Source organism: Lampris incognitus, chromosome 3, assembly GCF_029633865.1.
Source record: "Lampris incognitus isolate fLamInc1 chromosome 3, fLamInc1.hap2, whole genome shotgun sequence".
NCBI lineage: Eukaryota > Metazoa > Chordata > Actinopteri > Lampriformes > Lampridae > Lampris > Lampris incognitus.
The window spans coordinates 108,426,752-108,448,247 of NC_079213.1; the positions used below are offsets into that span (position 1 = coordinate 108,426,752).

The 21,496-nt window shown below is 46.3% G+C and overlaps 1 protein-coding gene across 1 annotated transcript in view; it reads right to left on the bottom strand.

The window, feature by feature from the left end:
* Positions 1 to 331: 331 nt before the first annotated feature.
* brinp3a.1 (bone morphogenetic protein/retinoic acid inducible neural-specific 3a, tandem duplicate 1) overlaps positions 332 to 21,496 on the bottom strand; it is a 66,436-nt gene continuing 45,271 nt past the window's right edge. The window contains exons 6-7 of the mRNA XM_056277367.1: positions 8,969 to 9,191; positions 332 to 1,448 (exon numbers count right to left, since the gene is read on the bottom strand). Of these exons, the coding sequence (XP_056133342.1) occupies positions 332 to 1,448; positions 8,969 to 9,191 (1,340 nt within the window). The remainder of the gene's footprint in view (positions 1,449 to 8,968; positions 9,192 to 21,496) is intronic.

Genomic DNA, 21,496 nt, shown 5'->3' on the forward strand with positions numbered 1-21,496 from the left:
TCTGTGCAATCTACAAACCTCAGTACACAGGCAACATGTCAGCCACGATAAAGTGTAAGCTTGGTTTTCATAGCTGTCCAAGTTATTTCATTTTAATCAGGAAAAGTAAACTGTGATGGTATCTGGCGGAAATACTCCTCAATTCTACGATGTCGTACAAATTCATACGAAAGCTGATATGAGAATCCCAAATGCATATTTGAGATCCATAACAACAATGTAAATGTCCCCCAAAAGTCCTTCAAACTGTTCCAGAATTGCTCTTTACCATTACGAGGCCCCGTGTAATAACTTGCACTGCCATCTGTGATTCTGGATGCCTGCCCGCTTATTAACTACACAACTTGGTTGTTTCATATTCCATTGAATTAGGCTGTTTGGCACTGAAAGTCTGCAGCGCTGCCTGGATCCGGACAACATCTGTGGTGGACAGTTTGAGACGGTGCCGCAGTAAGCAGGAAAAGAGGTCCAGGGGCTGCGGTCCGGGCGGGGAGAGCCTATTGACCCGGTCCCGGATCTCCAGCAGCTGCAACAGGGCCGAGTCCTGCGATCCCTGAGTGTACGGATAGTCCAGCTGTAAAATCAGGTCCTGGATTGCTTCCGGGTCAAAGTGCATGCTATATCCATACACCTGGATGCTGTTGATCTTCATATAGCCCAGGTTACGTCCTGGCTCCAAGAACTCCAAGGGTTCATAGTAAACGGTCCCGTTTGTGGTTGCTGAAGGCGCCTTGATCCTGCTCCGCAGGTAAAAGTGTACTGTCTCGAAAAAGGTTTTCCACTTGTTCCCCAAAGTCAATGTCCAGTTGTAACAGTCCAGAGGGATGTCTAATTTAGTCCTCTCCCAGTCTGGGTAGTTGTTCTGGTCAATGGGCATGATCCAACTCTCCGAGTGACTGCCCCCGAACGGGTTGATATAGACAGACAGCATGGGTTCCAGGGTGCTGTTCTTGGTAAGGCAGATCTGTAACGACATCCCCAGGAGCATGTGGACATGATTGGACTTGTACTTGTTACTCTTCAGTGTTAGCAACATCCTTTTCCTCCAAGATGGGTCGAACCAATTATTCAGCCGGACGTCGTTGCTGACAAAGATCCCATGGATGCTGATGCGGCTGTCGCGTTTCTGGAGCAGGTAACGTAACTCCAGGTCCTGCAGGTCTGTCTCGAAGCCGATGTAGTGGTCCGTGGAGTCTGGCACCTCATTGCGGCACAGGCCCTGGCTCAGCATGTAGCCCTGGTTACAGGTGGCACAACGCGAACGGTTCTCATAGGAGCACGAGGCGCAGGAGTTCCCCTCGCCCACCGCACAAGGGATCACACCCTGGCAGGTGGGGTGTTCGTAGGGGCAGGAGCAGCTCCTGGTGCCCTCCAGGTAGGAGCCGATATAGTTGTTCTCACTGCAGTATATGATAGAGAGGATGTAGTTCAGCCAATAGCTGAAGGGCCTGCAAGCAAAAAAGAGAGAGGCACATATAACTAACATTAAAAAAGACATTCGCTCTCTGTTAAAGTATGTTGAGAAGACTCGGGCACGTGAGACATGATGGTGCAAATGTTTCTCCAACCTTGAAAACTTGCTCTTTAAGTATTTGTGCCATTAGGATTGATTAGAGACATACCAATGACCTATTTGGGGTCTTGGCGTAAAATTTAAAGAACACTTTTGCATCAAAAGTAATAAATATACAGGGGCATCCGGGTGGCGTGGCGGTCTATTCCGTTGCCTACCAACACGGGAATCGCTGGTTCAAATCCCCGTTATCTCCGGCTTGGTCGGGCGTCCCTACAGACACAATTGGCCGTGTCTGCGGGTGGAAAGCCGGATGTGGGTACATGTCCTGGTCGCTGCACTGGCGCCTCCTCTGGTCGGTCAGGGCGCCTGTTCAGGGAGGAGGGGGAACTGAGGGGAATAGCGTGATCCTCCCACGCGCTATGTCCCCCTGGCGAAACTCCACACTGTCAGGTGAAAAGAAGCGGCTGGCAACTCCACGTGTCGGAGGAGACGTGGTAGTCTGCAGCCCTCCCCGGATCGGCAGAGGGGGTGGAGCAGCGACCGGGACGGCTTGTAAGAGTGGGGTAATTGGCCAATTACAATTGGGGAGAAAAAGCAGGGAAATTTAGAAAAAATGGAAGTAATAAATATGTAGAATTTTTGACATTGAATATTTATATTGATTTATATTGATTTCCTTAAGCAGCTGGGTGTCCAGATTGCTGATCCAGGATTTGTGGCAACACCAGCACATAAAGGACAAATTTAAAACTCTTCTTTTACTTTAATCATAGGAAATCAGTATTCAAAAAAGCTTCAGTACGAAAACCAGAGCAGATGGCCCACTTTAATTGGATAAAATACAATTATAGTATAAATGACGTTATATTTTGTTGCTGTTGCTTTTGTTGTTTCCCCCAGCAGCAGCATTGAGGAACGGAGATAATTAGAGATTTGTCTCAGCATCTAACCCTGTTGTGGACACGGTTACTATATAGCAGCGTTGGCAGGTTTCCTTTGGTGGTGGAACTACCAGCGCCGAATAATTGAAATGGGAATACTGGTTTAAATTTACAAAATCAGCAACCCTAAAAATGTTTAGGAAAGAACAATTTCATCAAAAAATGTTGCTGACTAAATACGTAAAGTAATAACTTAAGAAGGAAATATATGTGGCCTCTTCCAGTATTATACAATACCTACCGAAATACATTTTCTGGGATTCTGGTTATTATGTCACCACAGAAGGACGACGGGGCATCTGATCTGATCACATGCAAGTTTAATTTCCGAGTGTCATGCTTGTTTTTCCACAGCAAATCTCAGATGGGAAAAAAAAAAAGACAAATATTATCCACATGTTGGTCTATTTGGTTCAAGCGGTGCGTGGAGAAGTGATGATAAAATAAGCAAATGCTTAGAAGATGAAAGGTATGAAAAAAAAAAATCCCAGTCCCAAACAACCCTGATGAATACGTCGATACTGCCACCACATATCGTTCAGTCACAAGGGTCTACCGTATGTAAATCCATTTCATCTCCCCCAAAGAAAATCTATCAACTATCAGTGGTGGGTAAACAAAAACAAGTACTCAAGGAAAAGCGTAGTTACTTTATAATAATATTTCCTCAAGAAGAAGTAAAAGTACTCCTAAAATAACTACTTGAGTAAGAGTAAAAAAGCATCTCTTGAAAAAACTACATGTAGTGAGCAACTTCGTTAGATGCAATTTGTTACATCAGTGTGTAAGAGCAAAACAGTTAACAAATGAGAAAGAATAATAAATTTTTAATGAGGACCTGGTCTAAGACAGCCATTTTCTCAGTAACGTCGCATTTAGGTTTAATAGGGTATGTGCACGAAACATTAGTGGGAGCAATTGCATTTCTTTTTGAGAGTTTGAATACTAAATTATTAATTAATTAGGTTTCCTTTATTAATCCCCTTGGGGAAACTGTTACTGTAAATTAACCCATCCTAGCTGTGATCCGTGTAGCTCGGAGCAGCGGGACTGCCGCCTTCATGCTGCGCCCGGGGACCAACTCCAGTTCTTTCCCCATTGCCTCGGTCAGGGGCACAGACGGGAGTATTAACCCCAACATGCATGTTTCTTTTGATGGTGGGGGAAACCGGAGCACCCGGAGGAAACCCACCGCAGACACGGGGAGAACATGCAAACTCCACACAGAGGACGACCTGGGATGACCCCCCAAGGTTGGACAACCCTGGGGTTCGAACCCAGGACCTTCTTGCTATGAGGCAACAGTGCTAACCACTGGGCCACCAAATAATAATAAATAAATAAATATTCAGACTTTGTTAGTTAATTCCTCATTGGGATTCCCAATAGTGTGTTGGGTGAGGCACCATTTTGTAACTAGCCCCTTCCTGTTCAAGGTGGGAACGTTGCGCCGTTATTCTGCTTCGCCATTCTGTAACATAAAAAGTACAAACACAGAATAGGGGGGGGGCATGGTTATTCTGCCATTAAGCTGGTGTCACACCATATTTGGTGACCTATCGGATTCTGTGACCTGCCCCGATATTCTTACCCTATCCCTAATAGAGATGCGCTGATCAGATTCCTATACCTGAATTTGGATATCTGCCATACCGACACCAGAGCTCTTTTTTCTTGAATATTATTTATTTATTGTTGTTGTTGTTATGTGTAAGGTTACATGAGGATGCAGTAAACCATACAGCACTTCTTATTAAAGTGGCAATAGACAACGTTCCCCCCCAGTGTTTCCAAGTGGTGTTATTATTTGTGCCACTGTCGCAAAAACAACTGGATCAATTTCTGTTTATTAGCAGCCTGGCTAATAACCCTATTAACAACCCTCAGAATCCAAATTTAAACTAGAAACCCCAGGCTCAATGCTGTGATAAAGACAGAGTAAAACATCTGGTAGTATTAATAAGTAGGCATGTTGTGCTACTTACTGATCCATTTGAATTAATGCCAACTGGATGTCGATTTGGACCCCTCTCAAGTCCTGGGCGTTGTATCAAACTCTGTTTCCCCGTTGAGATCTGTTGCCCCCTAGCTAGAGTTGTATACAACACTGGGATATAGCCTAACCTCAACCTAACCCGGCGCTTACCTTAACCTAATTATAACCAACAGCTAACCTTTTTCCGTGCGAACACTTTCATCTGGCTACGGGGAAACAGATCTCAACAGGGAAACAGAGTTGGATATAACACCGGAGCTCTCTGCATTGAGCGAATGCCCGTTTGAGGTTCACTCTTGTTTTACCTCTGTTTCTATCACTCTCGCTCTTCACCTTCTTTGCCTCCTCTGTCAACGGGGTTCTTTTTCTCTGGCCGGGTAGAGTTTTAACTATCACTTCAGGTGTTCTACCGTCCATCATTTCCACTATTTGGGATAGCTACCAGGGAAAATGAAAGTGCTATCCTCTTCTTATTTTGGTTGCACAATGGTTGATGCATTTTCTTTGTGCCGTAAGGCAAGCCTTAATTTTCCCGCGAGATCGTACCCGGTGGCAGACAGAATTGCACAGTGAAAGCAAGTTTATAGGGAATCAATTTAGTCCCCGATGGTGTCATTGTTCTATAGCCATTACACTGTGCAATCACTGTATACTTCATATACTTCAAGTTAAGGCAAAAAAGTTGTCTACTGCCGCTTTAAAAGAGCAAAAACTATACAAAAATAAGTTACATTTAAATGTATTCCACAGCAACTTATTTGAACTGTAGTTTAAGTAGGCTTCACATACAAACAGGTGTAGGAATGCAAATTACTATGCAACTCCTTTAACGTATTAATGGACTTGCAGTCAAACTCTGCATTTTTTCCTCTCCAAAATACCCAGAGAATTAATTATTTTCTTTTTTTACAAAACGACCTATCCTGTAGTCATTACAATGGCAGAAAGATTTATATGTTTTTTTTTGTTGGTGAATGACATTGATTAAGTGGTGACCTGTAAAACCAACTGGAAATATTTTGCTCCTGACTAACCCGGTGTTAAGATGTATGGTGATATACACCCTGTCTAGCCTGGCAGGACTGACCCTGTTCTCTGAAACTTTTACCCATGTGTACTCTCTGGTGTTTGATTTTTTTTTTTATTCTCCAAGCATCAATTAAATTGTGATAATAACCTGGATAAAGTGATGGAAGATTGTAAATGTGGTTCTTCACTTGCCCTGTCACTTGTCATCACCAAGACCCAGGAGAAGGAGGACGATCATCCTTCTTCTCCTGGAAAATATGTCAGGAGAGCCAGGTGACAGGCGGGTCGGCTGCCGCCTCCTCCCCATCACTCTGCGCGTCCTGCCGCAGCTGCCAGGGAGGTTATGCACACAGCTGCGCCACTAACTCCACTCACACTTGGTCCCTCTGACACAGTTACTACATCATCTAAGGCCCTTTTTATCTTTCTCCGAATTACTGTGGAGTACAGGAGGCTCCAGGTTTACGTTTTGTGGGGTTTCACTTGTTTCCCCTGCAGCCATCGGCCTCATTACAATCCACCGCCTCCTCACTACCCCCCCCCCCCACACACACACACCCTTCAGCCGCCTGGTCAGCAGCTTCTGCATCCTCTGCTTCCCACTCTGCATGCTACCTGAACTCATATATATATTCCATTTTGGCTATGGTCTTAAAATTGCATTATTAGCTACAGATTTATAATTCATAAAACCATCAGACTATGGAATCTGGATCGGTACGTCGTGGATCGGTAACATCAGCCTGATATCTGATGAGTAAACTACGCCAGTATTGGCACCCGATGCCAATTGGATCTTACTTGGGGCCAGACCTTTGAATCCGCCCACTCCACCGAGTTCACTGATTCTTCTGGTCTGGCATCATGAAACAGCCGTCTCTCGGTTGAAAAAGTGATTATCCAATGAGTGCCGTGGGGGCAGACAAATGATTAGTCAATCAGTGCCACGGGCGGGACTAACACCCTTGTCAAGCCGAGCTGTTGTCAAGCATTAGACAGCATGTCTTCTCAATATCACCTGATATCATAGTTTGTTTTTACCTCGCTCCGCTCCACTCTTAAATCCCAGGCAAAACCAGTATTTTGGCAGGGCTGTGCCTCGGTGTCAACATAAAAAGACGTTAGATTCAGGCGGATATGTTGGTCTATGGTGATTGGTTAGGGAAACTCGAATCCCTCTCCCCCGCGGAAGCCGGTTAGAGTGCAGGCAGTGTCAGAATGAAGATGGAAATGGATTGTAATGACTTGGCAACTCTGTCTGATATATCAGGCAAGATCGGACTGGTCCCAACTCTAGTAAAAGTAGGAAGAAGTATGTAGCCCAATATAGCAGAGTAGAAGTAAAGCATAAAAAGTATTCTGCAAAACAACTACTCTTAGAGGTACAATTTATTTAAAAAAAAACTTTACTCAAGCACATGTAACAGAGTGGGCGGCATGGTGGCACAGCGGTTAGCACAGTCGCCTCACAGCAAGAAGGTCCTGCGTTCGAGCCCTGGGGTAGTCCAACCCTGGGGGTCGTCCTCTGTGTGGAGTTTGCATGTTCTCCCGGTGTCTGTGTGGGTTTCCTCCCACAGTCCAAAGACATACAGGTCAGGTGAATTGGCCGAACTTAATTGTCCCTAGGTATGAATGTGTGTGTGTGTTGGCCCTGGGATGGTCTGGCGGTCTGTCCAGGGTGTCTCCCTGCCTGCCGCCCAATGACTGCTGGGATAGGCTCCAGCATCCCCGCGACCCTGAGAGCAGGATAGGCGGTTTGGGTAATGGATGGATGGGTGGATGTAACAGAGTAACTGTAAGACGTTACTACCTACCTCTGTTAACTACGTTCAGTGCTTTGTGCAAAGCGAAATGAGGGAAGCATGCACTGTTGCATCATGGGAGGTGGTTGTTGCAGGAATATGGACACAAGTAGGAGCAAATGAAGCGATAGTGAGTTGAGTTTCTTCATGCAAGGCGTTCAGTCTGGAACCGATCGACACGACTGCTAATTCTTTGCCTAAAATCAAACATTCACTTATCCAGTAAAGTTAAATCACCTGTTTGGACACAACGCCGTCTTAATAGAAAGCTATGTGTACATGCAACACTTGATCAAATACTCCAGCAGAGTGTCGGTTGTTTCATGTGGCTGTGCCACTGGCGTCGTGATTCTGTTTTCTTCTTTTTTCTGTCTTTCATGTGATCACTTCACTGCCACCCTGACGCTTTTTTTCTTATGATCCAATAATTTGAGTGAAAATAAAGAGACACTAAAAAGTTAGAGTAGTATTAGAAACTCTAAAATAGATTTGCAGATTAATAAATGACTGCCATTACTCCAAATGTTTGATGCGTTTTACCGTTGACTTTTATTTCTGACAAAGACAATATGGTTCAATGCATGAATAATAACTCAGACGTTGCATGATGATTCTCTTTTTGAAGAGAAAAATCAAATCCATCTCGAACCAGGTCATTTACAGTCAAGGCCGTGCGGAAATATGTAATTGCATAGTGGGAATGTCGGCCTTCTCAATTCACAAAAAGAGCATTTAAGTAATTCTCTGTGAAATGAAAATACTGCCGTTTGGTAAACAGTCTTCAGCGTGCCTAAGTCGAGCTCACTTCCTCCCTGATGGGAGCGCTGTGCTGATTTTGTCAAGTGCAAAACTGTCACAATCAAAAGATTTTCACTTCTGAAGACCTCGCATAAAAAAACCCCCGTTCCAGAGCATTACTCAAACAGGGCCCTTTAAGACTCGCCCAGCTTTATTTCGTGTTTTGATTTGCTGGCTACCAACGCCTTCAAGTGAAATATTCCCTCACAACACCGGGGTCACGTCAAAGCAGTAACTAGTACAGTATTTATTCACAGAATCTCTCCTTGCCGCAGTTCATCTAGCTGGCTTGGACTGCCCTTATGGAAAAGGAAAACTTGCTTGAGATATTGGCCCCATCCCATGTTACACCGCCTCAGTTCGCAAAGCATTCTGGGAATTTTCTTCTACCACTCCGTTTGGAGTCTGCATCTGAAAAGGCTCCGTTTGGAGGGCGAGGTGAGCGCGAGCCCCAAAACGGGACGCCCAACCCTATGCGGCTACGCATAAAACGGAGGGGTAGGGCCAAGCGGGGGGGGGGGGGGATTGGGATTGGGCCCATGACACTTCAGTTGTAGCTATAGAATCAGAATCAGAATACTTTACTCACCTCTGAGGAGAAATTGGGTCAAAATATATAGTTCTGTAGTTCTCGCTTTCATATAATTGGGGGTAGGGTTTAGCATATGGGGTGTATTACTGACATAATATGGCTAGTTCAAAGGATAACAATCATATGTAATGCAAAATTGTGCGATTTGGCCGGTGTTTCTGCCCCTTTTCACACAAGCAGGAACAAATATATAGCGATACTCAGAGGCGCACACACACATACTTAGGTCACTCTTGAGGACATTACACAGACTTGCATCCATTCCCTGGCTGTTAACGCTCATCAGATTCTCACCTCTCTCTCAGCAGGAGGATTTTGGGCTGCGTTCGGCACCGCTTGCTGAGCGTGAAGAGTTTGTTGACAATGCGCCGGGCTTTACTCAGGAGCTGCTGGGTGCTGAGCTCCAGCTGCCTGTAGCGCTGGTGAACGGCAGGCTCCATCTTCCAAAAGTACTGGATGGCAGATGTGTTCAGGGCGTAAAACGTAGGAAGCCTCCTAACAAAGTTCTGGAACTCATCTGAAAGGCAAACAGGTGTGGAGAGATGAACAAACCCCCGCACTCCCCCGAACCCTTGGCAAAACTAAATCACTATTTATTTGCTCTCTTCTTCGTTTTCTTTGACCAGCTAATCTCGGCTGCTATAGAAAGCCCAAACAAGAAAACCACTTTGCGGAGGACCGCGTGGCTACGAGAGCTGCAGAGCAAAGCGGAGGTGATTTTGTGCGATGCGTGAACTGATGGAAAGAAGCGGAACTCTGTTACTTTTTCATGAACTCGACAACATCGCCCGAACGGGGTCAGCAGATCTATAGAGAACACGACCATCAGCCAAAGGGACGAGTGAAACAAAGAGGGAAACTATCTGAAGCGGGCTAGACGGGGTCTGCCGGGGTCCGTGGCATACATGTCCAGGGCGTTCAGTAACGGTGTCATCACCAGATGATTTGGTATCCCAAATATCAATACAAGTTTACCGTTAGTGAGAAAACGACTGTGCTGTCTGCCGTTAGAGTTGTGCTGATAACACGGCATCTGATTGGAAAAGCTATTTAGTCGTCGCGTTACTATTGCCTGTATTATATGTTGCCGTGAAATTAGCGATGTGATTAAAAGACACGTAATGGAATGTTTTTCATGCATTTCAATAGTATTTTCCTGGGCCGGAGCTCGAGTACGGGAGAGAAACTGGGTCTCGGGCATAATTGCCAATTTTGTACAGCACTACCCCCCCCCCCCCCCGTGTTGCTAAAATCACACGATGTGCTCAGTAAAGACTGTGTCGTCACTTATTCATTAGCAGACTGCTGTAGTGACTGGTGAAATTATAGGGCTCTTGCATGTTAGTAAACATGCTCATTATGCCAAGGTTCAAAGGGGGTAGCCATTAGATATTTGAAAAATGAAATTAAAATGTAGAATGTTTTTGCCATTAAGATAAAGTAATGGCTTATTATCTCTGAAAGCCCCATCTCTTCAAACTATCATCAACTTGTCAACCACTGGAAAAAGCCAAGTACCATATAGTTAACCTTCTGCATGCCATCCAAACCGACAAGGGCGGATGGCAGCGGCGGCGGCAGCGGGGGGGGGGTCAATAAATTCCTGGCCATCTCTGATGCTGCCGCAACGTCTTAGAAAAACCATGCTGGTTTTTGAGTTAGTGGTTATTAGCCTCAGATCTGCAGTCCCTCAGTTCTTCTACTTTGTCCTGGCTGCATACATAGCGAGCGAGCATCACGTGCAAAATATACCACTCTCATTATAATCAATGAGACTGTTGTGGTGGTGGGATGTGGTTTGGCGTCGGCTGGAATTAGAGAGAGAGGAGGTCGCGGGAGAGCAGACGCAACAGGGAGGCTGAATAATGATCAGCCGCAGGTGTGCCAAACTAACAAACTGTGCTTTATATACCGTAGTGAAGCTGGGTCCTGGGCTGACTGACGCTGACGAACACGCAGGCAGAACACACACAGCGAACCTGAGAGGGGAGGGGGCCACGCCAGACGAAGCCCTGAATGAAGAGAGTGAGGCGGCTGCACCACCAGAGCACACCGGCCCATGTGGAATTAGAAATGGAGACGTTGCATTAAATAAAAAACCTGTGTTCCGCCCGTGTCCGTCCTTCCGCCCTGAACCCCTCCAGCGGCAGCAGCTTTGCCACAGCGGTGGCGGCCCGCACGGGTGCGGATGGAATCACGATTAAGCCAGCTAACAAGAGTCTTAACCGGATCGCCAAGCCCACATGCAGCAGCACCAGCAGCTGCATGACCTTCAGGAAATGGCCGCAACGCAGGCCAAAGACCAGGCTCTCCTGAGGGATTTGCTGCATTCCCCACTGGCTGCCTGCGGGTGATCTAGCCGCCTCACCATCTCACTGGCCCCAGATCACCCTCCCTAAGATGACAACCGCCGACGACCCCGAGGCGCTCCTGGACATCTTCAAGAGCATGGCGATGGCGTGTGGGTGGCCGGAGGAGGAATGGGCTGTGTGCACGCGCCCCCTGCTTAACGGGGAGGTGCAAGTCGCTCAACACAGCCTACCAGCGTCCTCTCAGGGGGACTACTACGTGATTAGGTGAGCTGTCGTGGAGGACGCCGGCCATCCTTTTATTCTTGACATACTATATTAATCCCCATGGGCAAATTCCTCTCTGCATTTAACCCATCCTAGCTGTGTAGCTAGCTGTGTAGCTAGGAGCAGTGGGTAGCCGCTGTGCAGTACCCGGGGACCAACTCCAGTTCTTCTCTCCATTGCCTTGGTCAGGGGCACAGACAGGACTATTAACCCTAACATGCATGTCTTTAGCACAGCAGCTCCTTGGCACGGTGAGGTGGTGGCTGTGGCCAGACCTGGAGGACATCGACAACATCCTATAGCAAGTGGCACCGGAGCAATTCATCACCTGCATTCCCCCTGCAACCGCCGACAGGGTCCAGTGCCACTGTCTTGAGGGCCTGGCTAAAGCCGTCACCCTAGTGGAAGACCACCTTGCCCTTCCTGCATGGGACTGATGCGGCCAGCCAACAGTCTGCCCCATCCCGGCCCTGAGGAGAAGACCAGAGTGGAGCACCCCCCCCCCAACACACACACACACCACCACCCAGCAGCATATACCTCTGCACCTCGCCCCTGTTCTAACCCCTCCCTCTTCCACAAGGCCCAGCACCAGCCTCTGCCCTCCCGGACCCACAAGGGGCACCTCGAATGTCAGGTCGGGAGTGCTGGCGGTGTGGAATTTCAAGGCAATTTTATTTGTGTAGTCCAATTTCCACAAATAACACATTTGCCTCAGGGGGCTTAACAGCAATACAACATCCTGTCCTTAGACCCTCAAATCGGATAAGGAACAACTCCTTCAAAAAACCCTTTATCAGGGAGATAAATTGGGAGAAACCTCAGAGAGAGCAACAGAGGAGGGATCTCTCTCCCAAGGTGGAAGGACGTGCAATGGATGTTGTGTGTGCAGATCAGAACACAATTTACAGAATACAACAGTGAAAAAGGATAACAAAATGATAATGGAAATATAAGATATATGACGAATATGATGAGGAGGACGGCAAGCAGTGTCCAGGTGGCAAAAGAACAGCCTAGGACCTGAGCCACGCGACCTCCATCACCATGTAGACCTGACAGGAGGACAAACTACACATGCACACGGGGGAGACTCACATCACACCATCACACATTGCAGAGGGAGAAGGATATAACATTGAAACAGGATAACAAAATTATATGGATTTATAAGATATGTGAAGAATGTGATGAGGGCGATGCCAAGCAGCGTCCAGGTGGTGACCACCATCACCATCACATCACGTTTTTCGCATGGCTTGTGGGCCTGTACGTTCACTGACTGTAGTGTGCAATGCATCTTAGAATGCTTCATTTATTTATTATTCTATTCTTTTGACTTCTTTTAACTTATATGGATTTTTGCCCTTCGCCTGGCCCTCGTGGGAGTCTGCACACAGGGCCACATGAGGGTGAAGGCGCATCTCTTGCCCATGTACTGATCTGTCTATTGTCCCTGACATGATGATGATTGCCACTTTTCAGTGAGTTTGTGTCTGGGTAGATGGTAAAAACTGAATGGCCCTTCTGGGATAAATAAAGTTGTCTGGATCTGAGTCTGAAAACCATGGAGACCTGGCAGGAGGACAGATTCTTGAGTGCACACAGTGGAGACTCGCATCACACCAGTCACATACATGGGAGAAGAGAAAGGAGAAGACATCGTTCAGAGACAGAAAAGACAGTAATTTCTATTAACAGGTTCTATACATACACACACACACACACACACACACACACACACATATATATAGGTATCAGAGGTGTTATGGTTTCCATTTTCGTTTTAGTCCGAGCAGTATTGACCAATCACATTCGAGTAGGCGGTGATTTCTACAGGAACATGCGTTGGTTGAATGTTGGTAACAGTCAGTGTGGGGGATGAAAGGAACGGACAGCATTGGCCGAAATGTCGTCTGGACCTAGCTAATACTACTACTTTCGGCTGCTCCCATTAGGGTTCGTCTGGACCTAAAACGCCTACAAAAAAAGTGTTGTTGTTTGTGTATTGCGTGGAGAAATGTCCGACTCGTGTCGACTACTTGCGAAACAATCCGGTCGAAGACGTCGTCTCTCAACTCCAACTCCATCCTCGCGTCTCAAGTTGCTAATCCCAACTGTAAACAATGACAGGGGTACAAAAGAGGAAGTCTTCAAAGGAAATGGAAGCGAGCAGCCAACAGCCACACTGGAAGCCCCGAAATAGTGGCCGTTGTCCGAGATTGGTGAGAGGGAAGAGAGGAGTTGTAATAATCTTGTGAGATTTTCAACAGTCAGTCTCTACAGTGAAAGGAGCCAAGACTTCAGGCAGCTGCTGGCCAAATGCAGCTACACTGGAGGGACCCATGTGGCGAGAAGCAATTACAACGTTGCCGACATTAACAGGATAGGCCAATGATGTTTCAAATTTAATGAGAAAATTATCTCACACAGTGGATGTGATTGGAAAGACAGTCAGATCAGAAACAGCTATCCCTTTAGATAAAACCAAATCGAGGGTGTTACCACTGCAATGAGTCGACTCTTGAACAAACTGAGCGACCCCGAAAGTATCAACAAGTGCCAGAAAGGCTTTACTTAGAGGATCAGCAGCCTTATTCGGGTGAATATTGAAATCACCAAGAATTAGAATCTCATCAGAACGAGTAACAAGGTCTGAGTTAAATTCTGCAAGAAGGGCCAGGAGGTCAATAGAGTATCACAATGTGGACTGAGCCGAGTCTGTTCGTGGCTGAGGGAGACGGATTTAGAATAAGAGCCTCAAAAGATTTTAATCTAGTTTCACATTTAGAAGTTAAATTGAAATAGACTTAAATATTAAGGTGACAACCCCCACCTTGTTCATTTGCCCAAGCTACATGGGCATACGTATAGTCGGGTGGGGGAAGCTTCATTTAAGGAAAGGAAAACATTTGGTTTCAGCCATGGTTCACATAACCCAATAACATCAAAACTATGTTCAAGACCCAGATCCTTTATTAGTATGGCTTTGGTAAACAGTGATCTAATATTTATAAAACCAAATTTAAGCATCTTGTTGCAGCAATCAGTAGTAGGCAGAACTTTAGAACTACCACTAGATGAAATATTAATAGGAATTAGACACCTTGTATCCTTGTATTACTAGTTGACAATTTTGAAGACCTACGCCTTGGACAATGTGTGGTCACACTTTTGATAACATTAGCTGTTTGGTTCTGTAGATTAGGTGTTTCATTGCACATTTCACCACCACCACCACCAGTGGTAGGAATTATTATTAGATTATTGTGATTCACACATTTAGGCGAGAGAACTTGGAAGCAATGCAGCAGGGTAGGGAGACGGCCTCAATATTATACCCAAGCTGTCTGATAATCTACACTATGAGAAATTCCCTGACTAGACACATTAACTAAACTAGTTGATGCCACAGCCGCACTAGGTTTAAACCTAGCAGGCTCTTTAATCCCCTGCAACCTGCTGAATGATAAGTCCCTAGTGTCAAACTAAATGTAGATACTAAGAGCGGCGCTGTCCCCAGTACGGTGAATGCCATCCGCTTTCAGCAGGTAAGGGAGGACCCAGAAAGAAGGCCAGTTACCAACAAAACAGAATCCCTGCTTTGACTGCAAATGCATTAAAGCTAACAGCTAAAGTAGGCTAAGCTAGGAACGAAAGGCTGCCCAGTAACACAAGAGTCGTTAGAGAAAGAAAACTAGCGACTCTAGCAGTAAGTGAATTAAGCAATGAAAATAGCATCACAACACGGAAAGTCGAAAACCAGGCAGCAAAAGAAGTTCGACCGACTTGCTGCAAGCCAGAGACATCAGCAGACAACGAATGGTGCCCTCAACAGCGGATAGAGAGACAGACATCAGACACACCATGACGATGAGGACAAGTGGGTGAAGAACCTGTCCAAGAAGAGAGACATTTTTGCTAAGGGGCTGAATTTTGCTGTCACGCCGAGGCAAATCCTGCTAATGGAACTGATCACAGCCCCGGAATCGGCGATCCGTAACAACATCACAAGCAGAGCAACTACGGACGGAAGTTTCAGCCTGCCTCAGCAATGCGAAGGTAGCGCTGTCCAACATCAGCAAAGATGAGAGGAATGCACTCACAACTCTCAGTAAGGACAATAACGTCATAATCCTTCAGGCAGACAAATGCGGATGCACTGTTTTATTGAATCAGACAGACTATCATGAGAAAGTTATGACGTTACTTAGTGGCACAAATACTTATGAGCCCCTAAAACGAGATCCAGGCAGTGGTTACAAGAAAATGGGGATAGATTGTCTGAAGCTGTTAGAACAGGACAATGCTATTGACAGAATTTTGAACCGTAGATTATGCCCAGGGGAAGCTACACCTAGTCTGTATGGTTTGCCTAAGATACATAAACAGGATGTGCCATTACAGCCTATTGTTTGTATGATTAACTCGGTGACCTATAATATCTCTTAAGTTTCTGGCATCTATTCTTAACCTGTTGGTAGGAAGTAATGAACATCACATTCAGAACACTATACATTTTATGGATAAAGTGAAGGACATCGTTATAGAGGGGGATTAAACAATGGTCCCTTATGATGTTACATTTCTCTTCACTTTCATTCCTGTTGATGAAGCAGTAGAGGTAGTCCGTATGAAATTACAAAACAACCCCACCCTTAGCAATAGGACCACCCTTAACACTGACCAATGGTGTCTACTCCTGAAGCTGTGTCCTCAATCCACGTACTTCACATAATACAGGCAGAGGCGTGGGTTTGCTATGTGTTCCCCAGTATCACCTACAGTGGCCAAATTGTTTGTGGAGAAAGTAGAAAAGAGGACTCTGATGTCCTATCCAGGGACACCACCTAGCCATTGGTTCAGACTTGTGGATGACACCTGCATTAAAATTAAATCTCAGGACATACCACATTTCACCGACCACATTAACTCTGGACAACCACATCATGTTCACCAGGGAGGATGTGAAAAATGACAGGTTAGCCTTCTTAGACTGTGAAATTGCAATTGGTGATGGAGGACATTTGATTGTTGATGTTTACCCTAAACCAACACATACTGATCAGTACTTAAGGTGTGACTCTCATCATCCACTGGAGCACAAACTAGGAGACATCAGCACAATGCACCAGTGAGCTGACAATGTCCCCTTCAACACAGCAGTGGTGGAAGGGGAGAAATCCCACATTAAACAGGCCCTGGTTAAGTGTGGTTATCCTAACTGGGCGTTTGTCAAAGCCAGGAAGACGCCCAAACAGTGCACCAGCCGATCGAAGAGCGGAGAAAAACAACAGCTGCCTAAGTGTAAACCAGTGGTGATTCTGTACATGGCAGGAGTGTCAGGACAGTTGAGACGCATATTTTTCAAACACTGCTTCTTAGTCGCTTTCAAACCCCAAAACATGCTGTGCCATGAATTGCTTCATCCCCAAGATCGGGTTCCCCTGGCACAAATGTAGCAATATAGTGTACGCTGTTAAGTGCTGGGAGAATTGCTGCAACTTGTATATTGGGGAAACCAAACAGACGCTGGCCAAGACGATGGCACAACATAGAACTAACACGTCAGGCCAGGACTCCGCAGCCTACACCCATGTACAGGCCAGTGGCCACTCTTTCAAAGATGAGGATGTCCACATCCTCGATAGGGAGGAATGCTGGTTTGAACGGGGAGTCAAAGAGGCCATCTATGTGAAGAGGGAACGCCCATCCATGAACCGAGTGGGGGGGGGGGGCTAAAAATACATCTGTTGCCATCCATCTTACAATGCTGTGATTGCAACTATTCCCCAATCCTCTGTGATTAGTACACATGGCCATTGTAACTCTAGTTAATGGTCACAACAATTTGCATATGAAACCAATCTTTTTTTTTTTGGTCGTCATGCCACTGTATTGTTTATAAGAATCAGAATCAGAAACACTTTATTTGTCATTTCATTTCAAGCACTTGCGTACATGAAATGAAACATCCAGCCTAATGCAGTGCAACACAAATACAAAAACACATATCCAAAAACTACAAGAACAAATATATCTAAAGTAAAAAAAAATTTTTTTTTTAAAAATGTCCGGAAGAATGAACGCCAGCTAGGATGACTGTCGGAACTGCCGGTCTGCATGGGCTAGCAGTTAGCTTAGTCTGGAGATACCTGTAGTTAGCTGATAAGGGTGGGGATACCTGTAGTCAGTTGAGACTGAAGAAGTCCCTTAGATGAGTGATGAAATGTTTCTCTCAATAAACGTGTCCAGATGAACTGATTCAACTTTCTGTGAGACTGGATTATTGCGGAGTAGAACTGAATCAGCAGCTGTTGAGGCAGGTGGAACTTTCTGAGCTGGCGCAAAAAGTATATCCTCTACTGAGCCTTTTTAATGATTGTGTCTGTGTTGGACACCCACGTTAGGTCCTGGGAGATTGTGGATCCCAGAAACCTGAAGGTCTCCACAGCAGACACAGTGCTGTCGAGTTTGGTGAGGGGGGCTTCTCCTGAAATCCACTGTCATCTCTACTGTTTTGAGCATCGTCAGGTCCAGGTTGTTATAAATGTGCCAGCTGTTCAAACAATTGTCTGTAAGCAGACTCGTCACTGTCCTGGATGAGGCCAATGATTGTTGTGATGTCTGCAAACTTCAGGAGTTTAACAGAAAGGTCTTCTGTGGTACAGTCATTTGTGTAGAGGGAGTGCACACATCCCTGGGAGGCACCAGTGCTCACTGTCCGGATGCTGGATGGGATTTTCCCAAGCCTCACCTGCTGCCTCCGGTCTGTCAGGAAGTTTGTGATCCACTGACAGTTGGGGTCTGGTACAGTGAGCTGAGAGAGTTTGGAGTGGAGGATGTCTGGGGCGGTGGTGTTGAACGCCAAGCTAAAGTCCACAAACAGGACCCTTGTATATATCCCTGGGGAGTCAAGGTGTCGCGAGATATAGTGCAGTTCCATGTTGACTGCATAATCCATTGACCTGTTTGCTTGGTAGGCAAACTGCAGGGGGTCCAGCAGCAGGACTGTGATGTCCCTTAGGTGGGCCAACACCAGTCTCTCAAAGGATTTCATGCCCACAGACGTCACACTAAATTGTTAGTGCCGAAAAGCCATCAGGAACTGAACTTCCAGGTGGCTCATCACAACCCCATAGCAGATCACCTCAAATATAGTAAGACTCTCAAAACCATGATTTGTAAAGTTTGTACACAAAGATGGCCACAATTGAGATGGTTGGATCCTCTGTTATTTGCAGTGCATGAGATTCTCCAGGCCTCCACGGGGCTTTCCCCCTGTGAATTGTTCGGCAGAACACCAAGAGATGTGTTGGACTTGATTAAAGAAAACTGTTAGAGTGGTCAAGCGCCAGTAAAAATGAAATACAATAGGTCTTGGACCTGAAAGCAAAACTCCATACATTAGGGCAGTTATCATGGGAGAATTTCCTCCAAGGCCAGGAACAGCAGCAACACCTGTATGAAAGAGGAGCGCGACTATGCCAGTTTGCACCGGGAGATAAAGTTCTCGTATTACTTCCAATGTCCTGCTCCAAATTAATTGCCAAATAGCAAGGAAACCTTCATGAGGACACGGCAGGTGGGGGATGTCGACTATGAGGTTGTGCGATTTACCACCTCAATCTCCTGAGAGCATGGAGAGAGGTGGTCCCAGTTTCTCTGGCCACAATGGTATCAGAGAGAGATGAGTTGGGGCTGGAGGTACAAACTTAAACATTCCCGCCCCCCTCCATTGTGAGGAAAATCTCTCACCCTACCAGGTAGCCAAGGTTGCCTCGTTTGCGGCAGCGATTTGCTGATGTGTTCTCCCCCCTGCAAGGATGCACAAACCTCATACAGCACCCCATAATGACATTGCCGGGCATGACAGTACACTCCCATCCGTACTAGCTGCCAAGATACAAAAAGAAAACTGTTCAGGCAAAAGTTAAGACCATGCTGGAAACAGGGGTAATAGAGGAGTCTAGCAGTGACTGGTGTAGCCCCATCATCCTTGTGCGTAAGACTGGTGGGTTTATACAGTTCTGTGTAGACTACCAAGAGGTGAACTATGTGTCAAAGTTTGATGGATATCCAATGTCATGGGTTGATGAACTCCTGGATAGGCTCTGCTCTGTTTGCTTTTTTACGACACTGGATTCAACCTAAGGCTACTGGCAGATTCCCTTGTCGCCAGAGTCTAAAGAGAAACGGCTTTCTCTATGCCAGATGGATTGTATCAGTTTGTGACACTTCTGTTTGGACTGTTCGAGACTCCAGCCACGCTTCAATGCCTCATGGACCGGATGCTGCGGCTGCACACTGCATATGCTGCCACATAGTTGGATGATGTAGAACAAGTGCTGCCCCCAACAGTAGCAGTTGGGGGCAGCATATGCAGCAGATGGTGGTGGTGCTCAACTCCTTGAGGCAGGTGGGGTTCATGGACAACCCAAAAAAGTGCATAGTTGGGCAGCAGGAGGTACTGTATTTGGTGGTACCACTTAGGCGGGTGTATCTGAAGCTAGATAAGATGGTAGTAATTGTGGCCAGCCCAAGGACTGAGATGAAAAGGCAGGTGAGGGGATTCCTGGGACTGGCCGGCTACTTCAGATGGTTCATCCCAGCCTTTGCAGAGCTGACTAGTTCCCTGACTGACCTCACCCAAAAGGCTGCCTCAGATCCGGTCCAGTGGCTGGAGCAGTGTCAGATGGTGTTCGAGAGGATTAAACAAGCTCTTTGTGGGGAGTTGCTGCTCCACATTCCTAACTTCTCTCTCCCTTTTGACTTGCAGATTGACACATTGGACAGAGGTCTGGGGGCAGTTTTGTCCCAGGGGGTGGAGGGAGTCAATCGCCTGGTGCTGTACATTAGCCATACATTGGCAGAGAGAGAGAAGAGGTGCAGCATCGTAGAGAGAGAGATGGTCAGTTGGCGCCCTCGGCTTCTACCTCCTGGGGCCAACCTGTTGGTATCTGGCCTTACAGCCTTTTAAGTTCAAGGTGGGCCATAGGCCGGGGGCGCAGATGGTTGTGGCCAACTTTCTCTTGCTTGGCCAATGGGGATATGTGGTAGTAGGGTGTGGTTTAAGCACTGACTGGAAGTGGAGAGAGAGGGGGTTTGGGTCACGGAAGAGCAGACATAATAAGGAGGCTGATTTGTGATCAGCCTCAGGTGTGCCAAACTATCCAACTGTGCTTTATACACCTCAGTGAAGCTGGGTCCTGGGCTGACTGACACTGGCGAAGATGCAGGCGAAACACACACGGCAAAACTGAGAGAGAGGGTGGGGAGCCACGCCAGACGAAGCTCTGAATGAAGAGAGTGGGACGGCTCCAGCACCAGAGTGCACCGGCCCATGCAGAAGGAGAAATAAAATCGTGTCCATCCTTCCATCCCGACTTGCTCCAGTGGCAGCTTTGCCGCAACTGTCCTAACCAGATGTGAGCATCAAAATATGAGGTGAGCGCCTGGACGGACATCTTGCCTCTGTTTGTTAATGCTCACTTTCCCATAGTGCAATGGGAAATAGAAGCAGTGATCTGGAGCAGATTAGGTAGGCTAACCTGGCTGGTCAGTGATTAGGTCACACTTTGACTTTACACGCTACTTTGACGGTTGTCGTGCAGACAGCCTAGTTGCACCACGATTTAACACTTTGACGAACGCGCACAGTGGGGACAATGTGTTCAAGGGATCTTGAAATTGTAGTCCGTGAGCTTGTTTCCAGATATTTCAGTACTCCACCATAGAGCTGTCTGCAAATACTACCATAGAGTAACTACCATACAGTAATGAGGCAGACTGCAAAGATAGCATGAGCACAGTGTTTTCAATTCTTAATGACTTCAAAAAGATTTTGCATTGTATTCTACCCAAACAGTCATTTAGTACACTGATTCACCAAATTATGTTTCCTGATCCTCTCGATTGCACAACCATATGAGCTGCAACTGTATTGTTAAGAATACACTCCAGGTTTTAAGTTTAAAGTGCCACCCCCCTCCCCCAAACAATCTCCTCCCCCCTTTGGCCACCCCGCCCCATTGCAACCAGTAAGACACTGTCGTATTTGGATATGTACAGTATAACTGTAGAAATAAGCACTGGTTGGGCGTAATTAAACATCCCACAACATAAGAGAAGTGTGTCTGTTGTATTTGCTTGTATTAAGAGGCCCAGTTGGTCAAGTGCTGTGGGATTATACAAAAGCGCCATTAGCAATTGTGCTTCAGTTCTTCTAATTTTCTAGAAATTAACT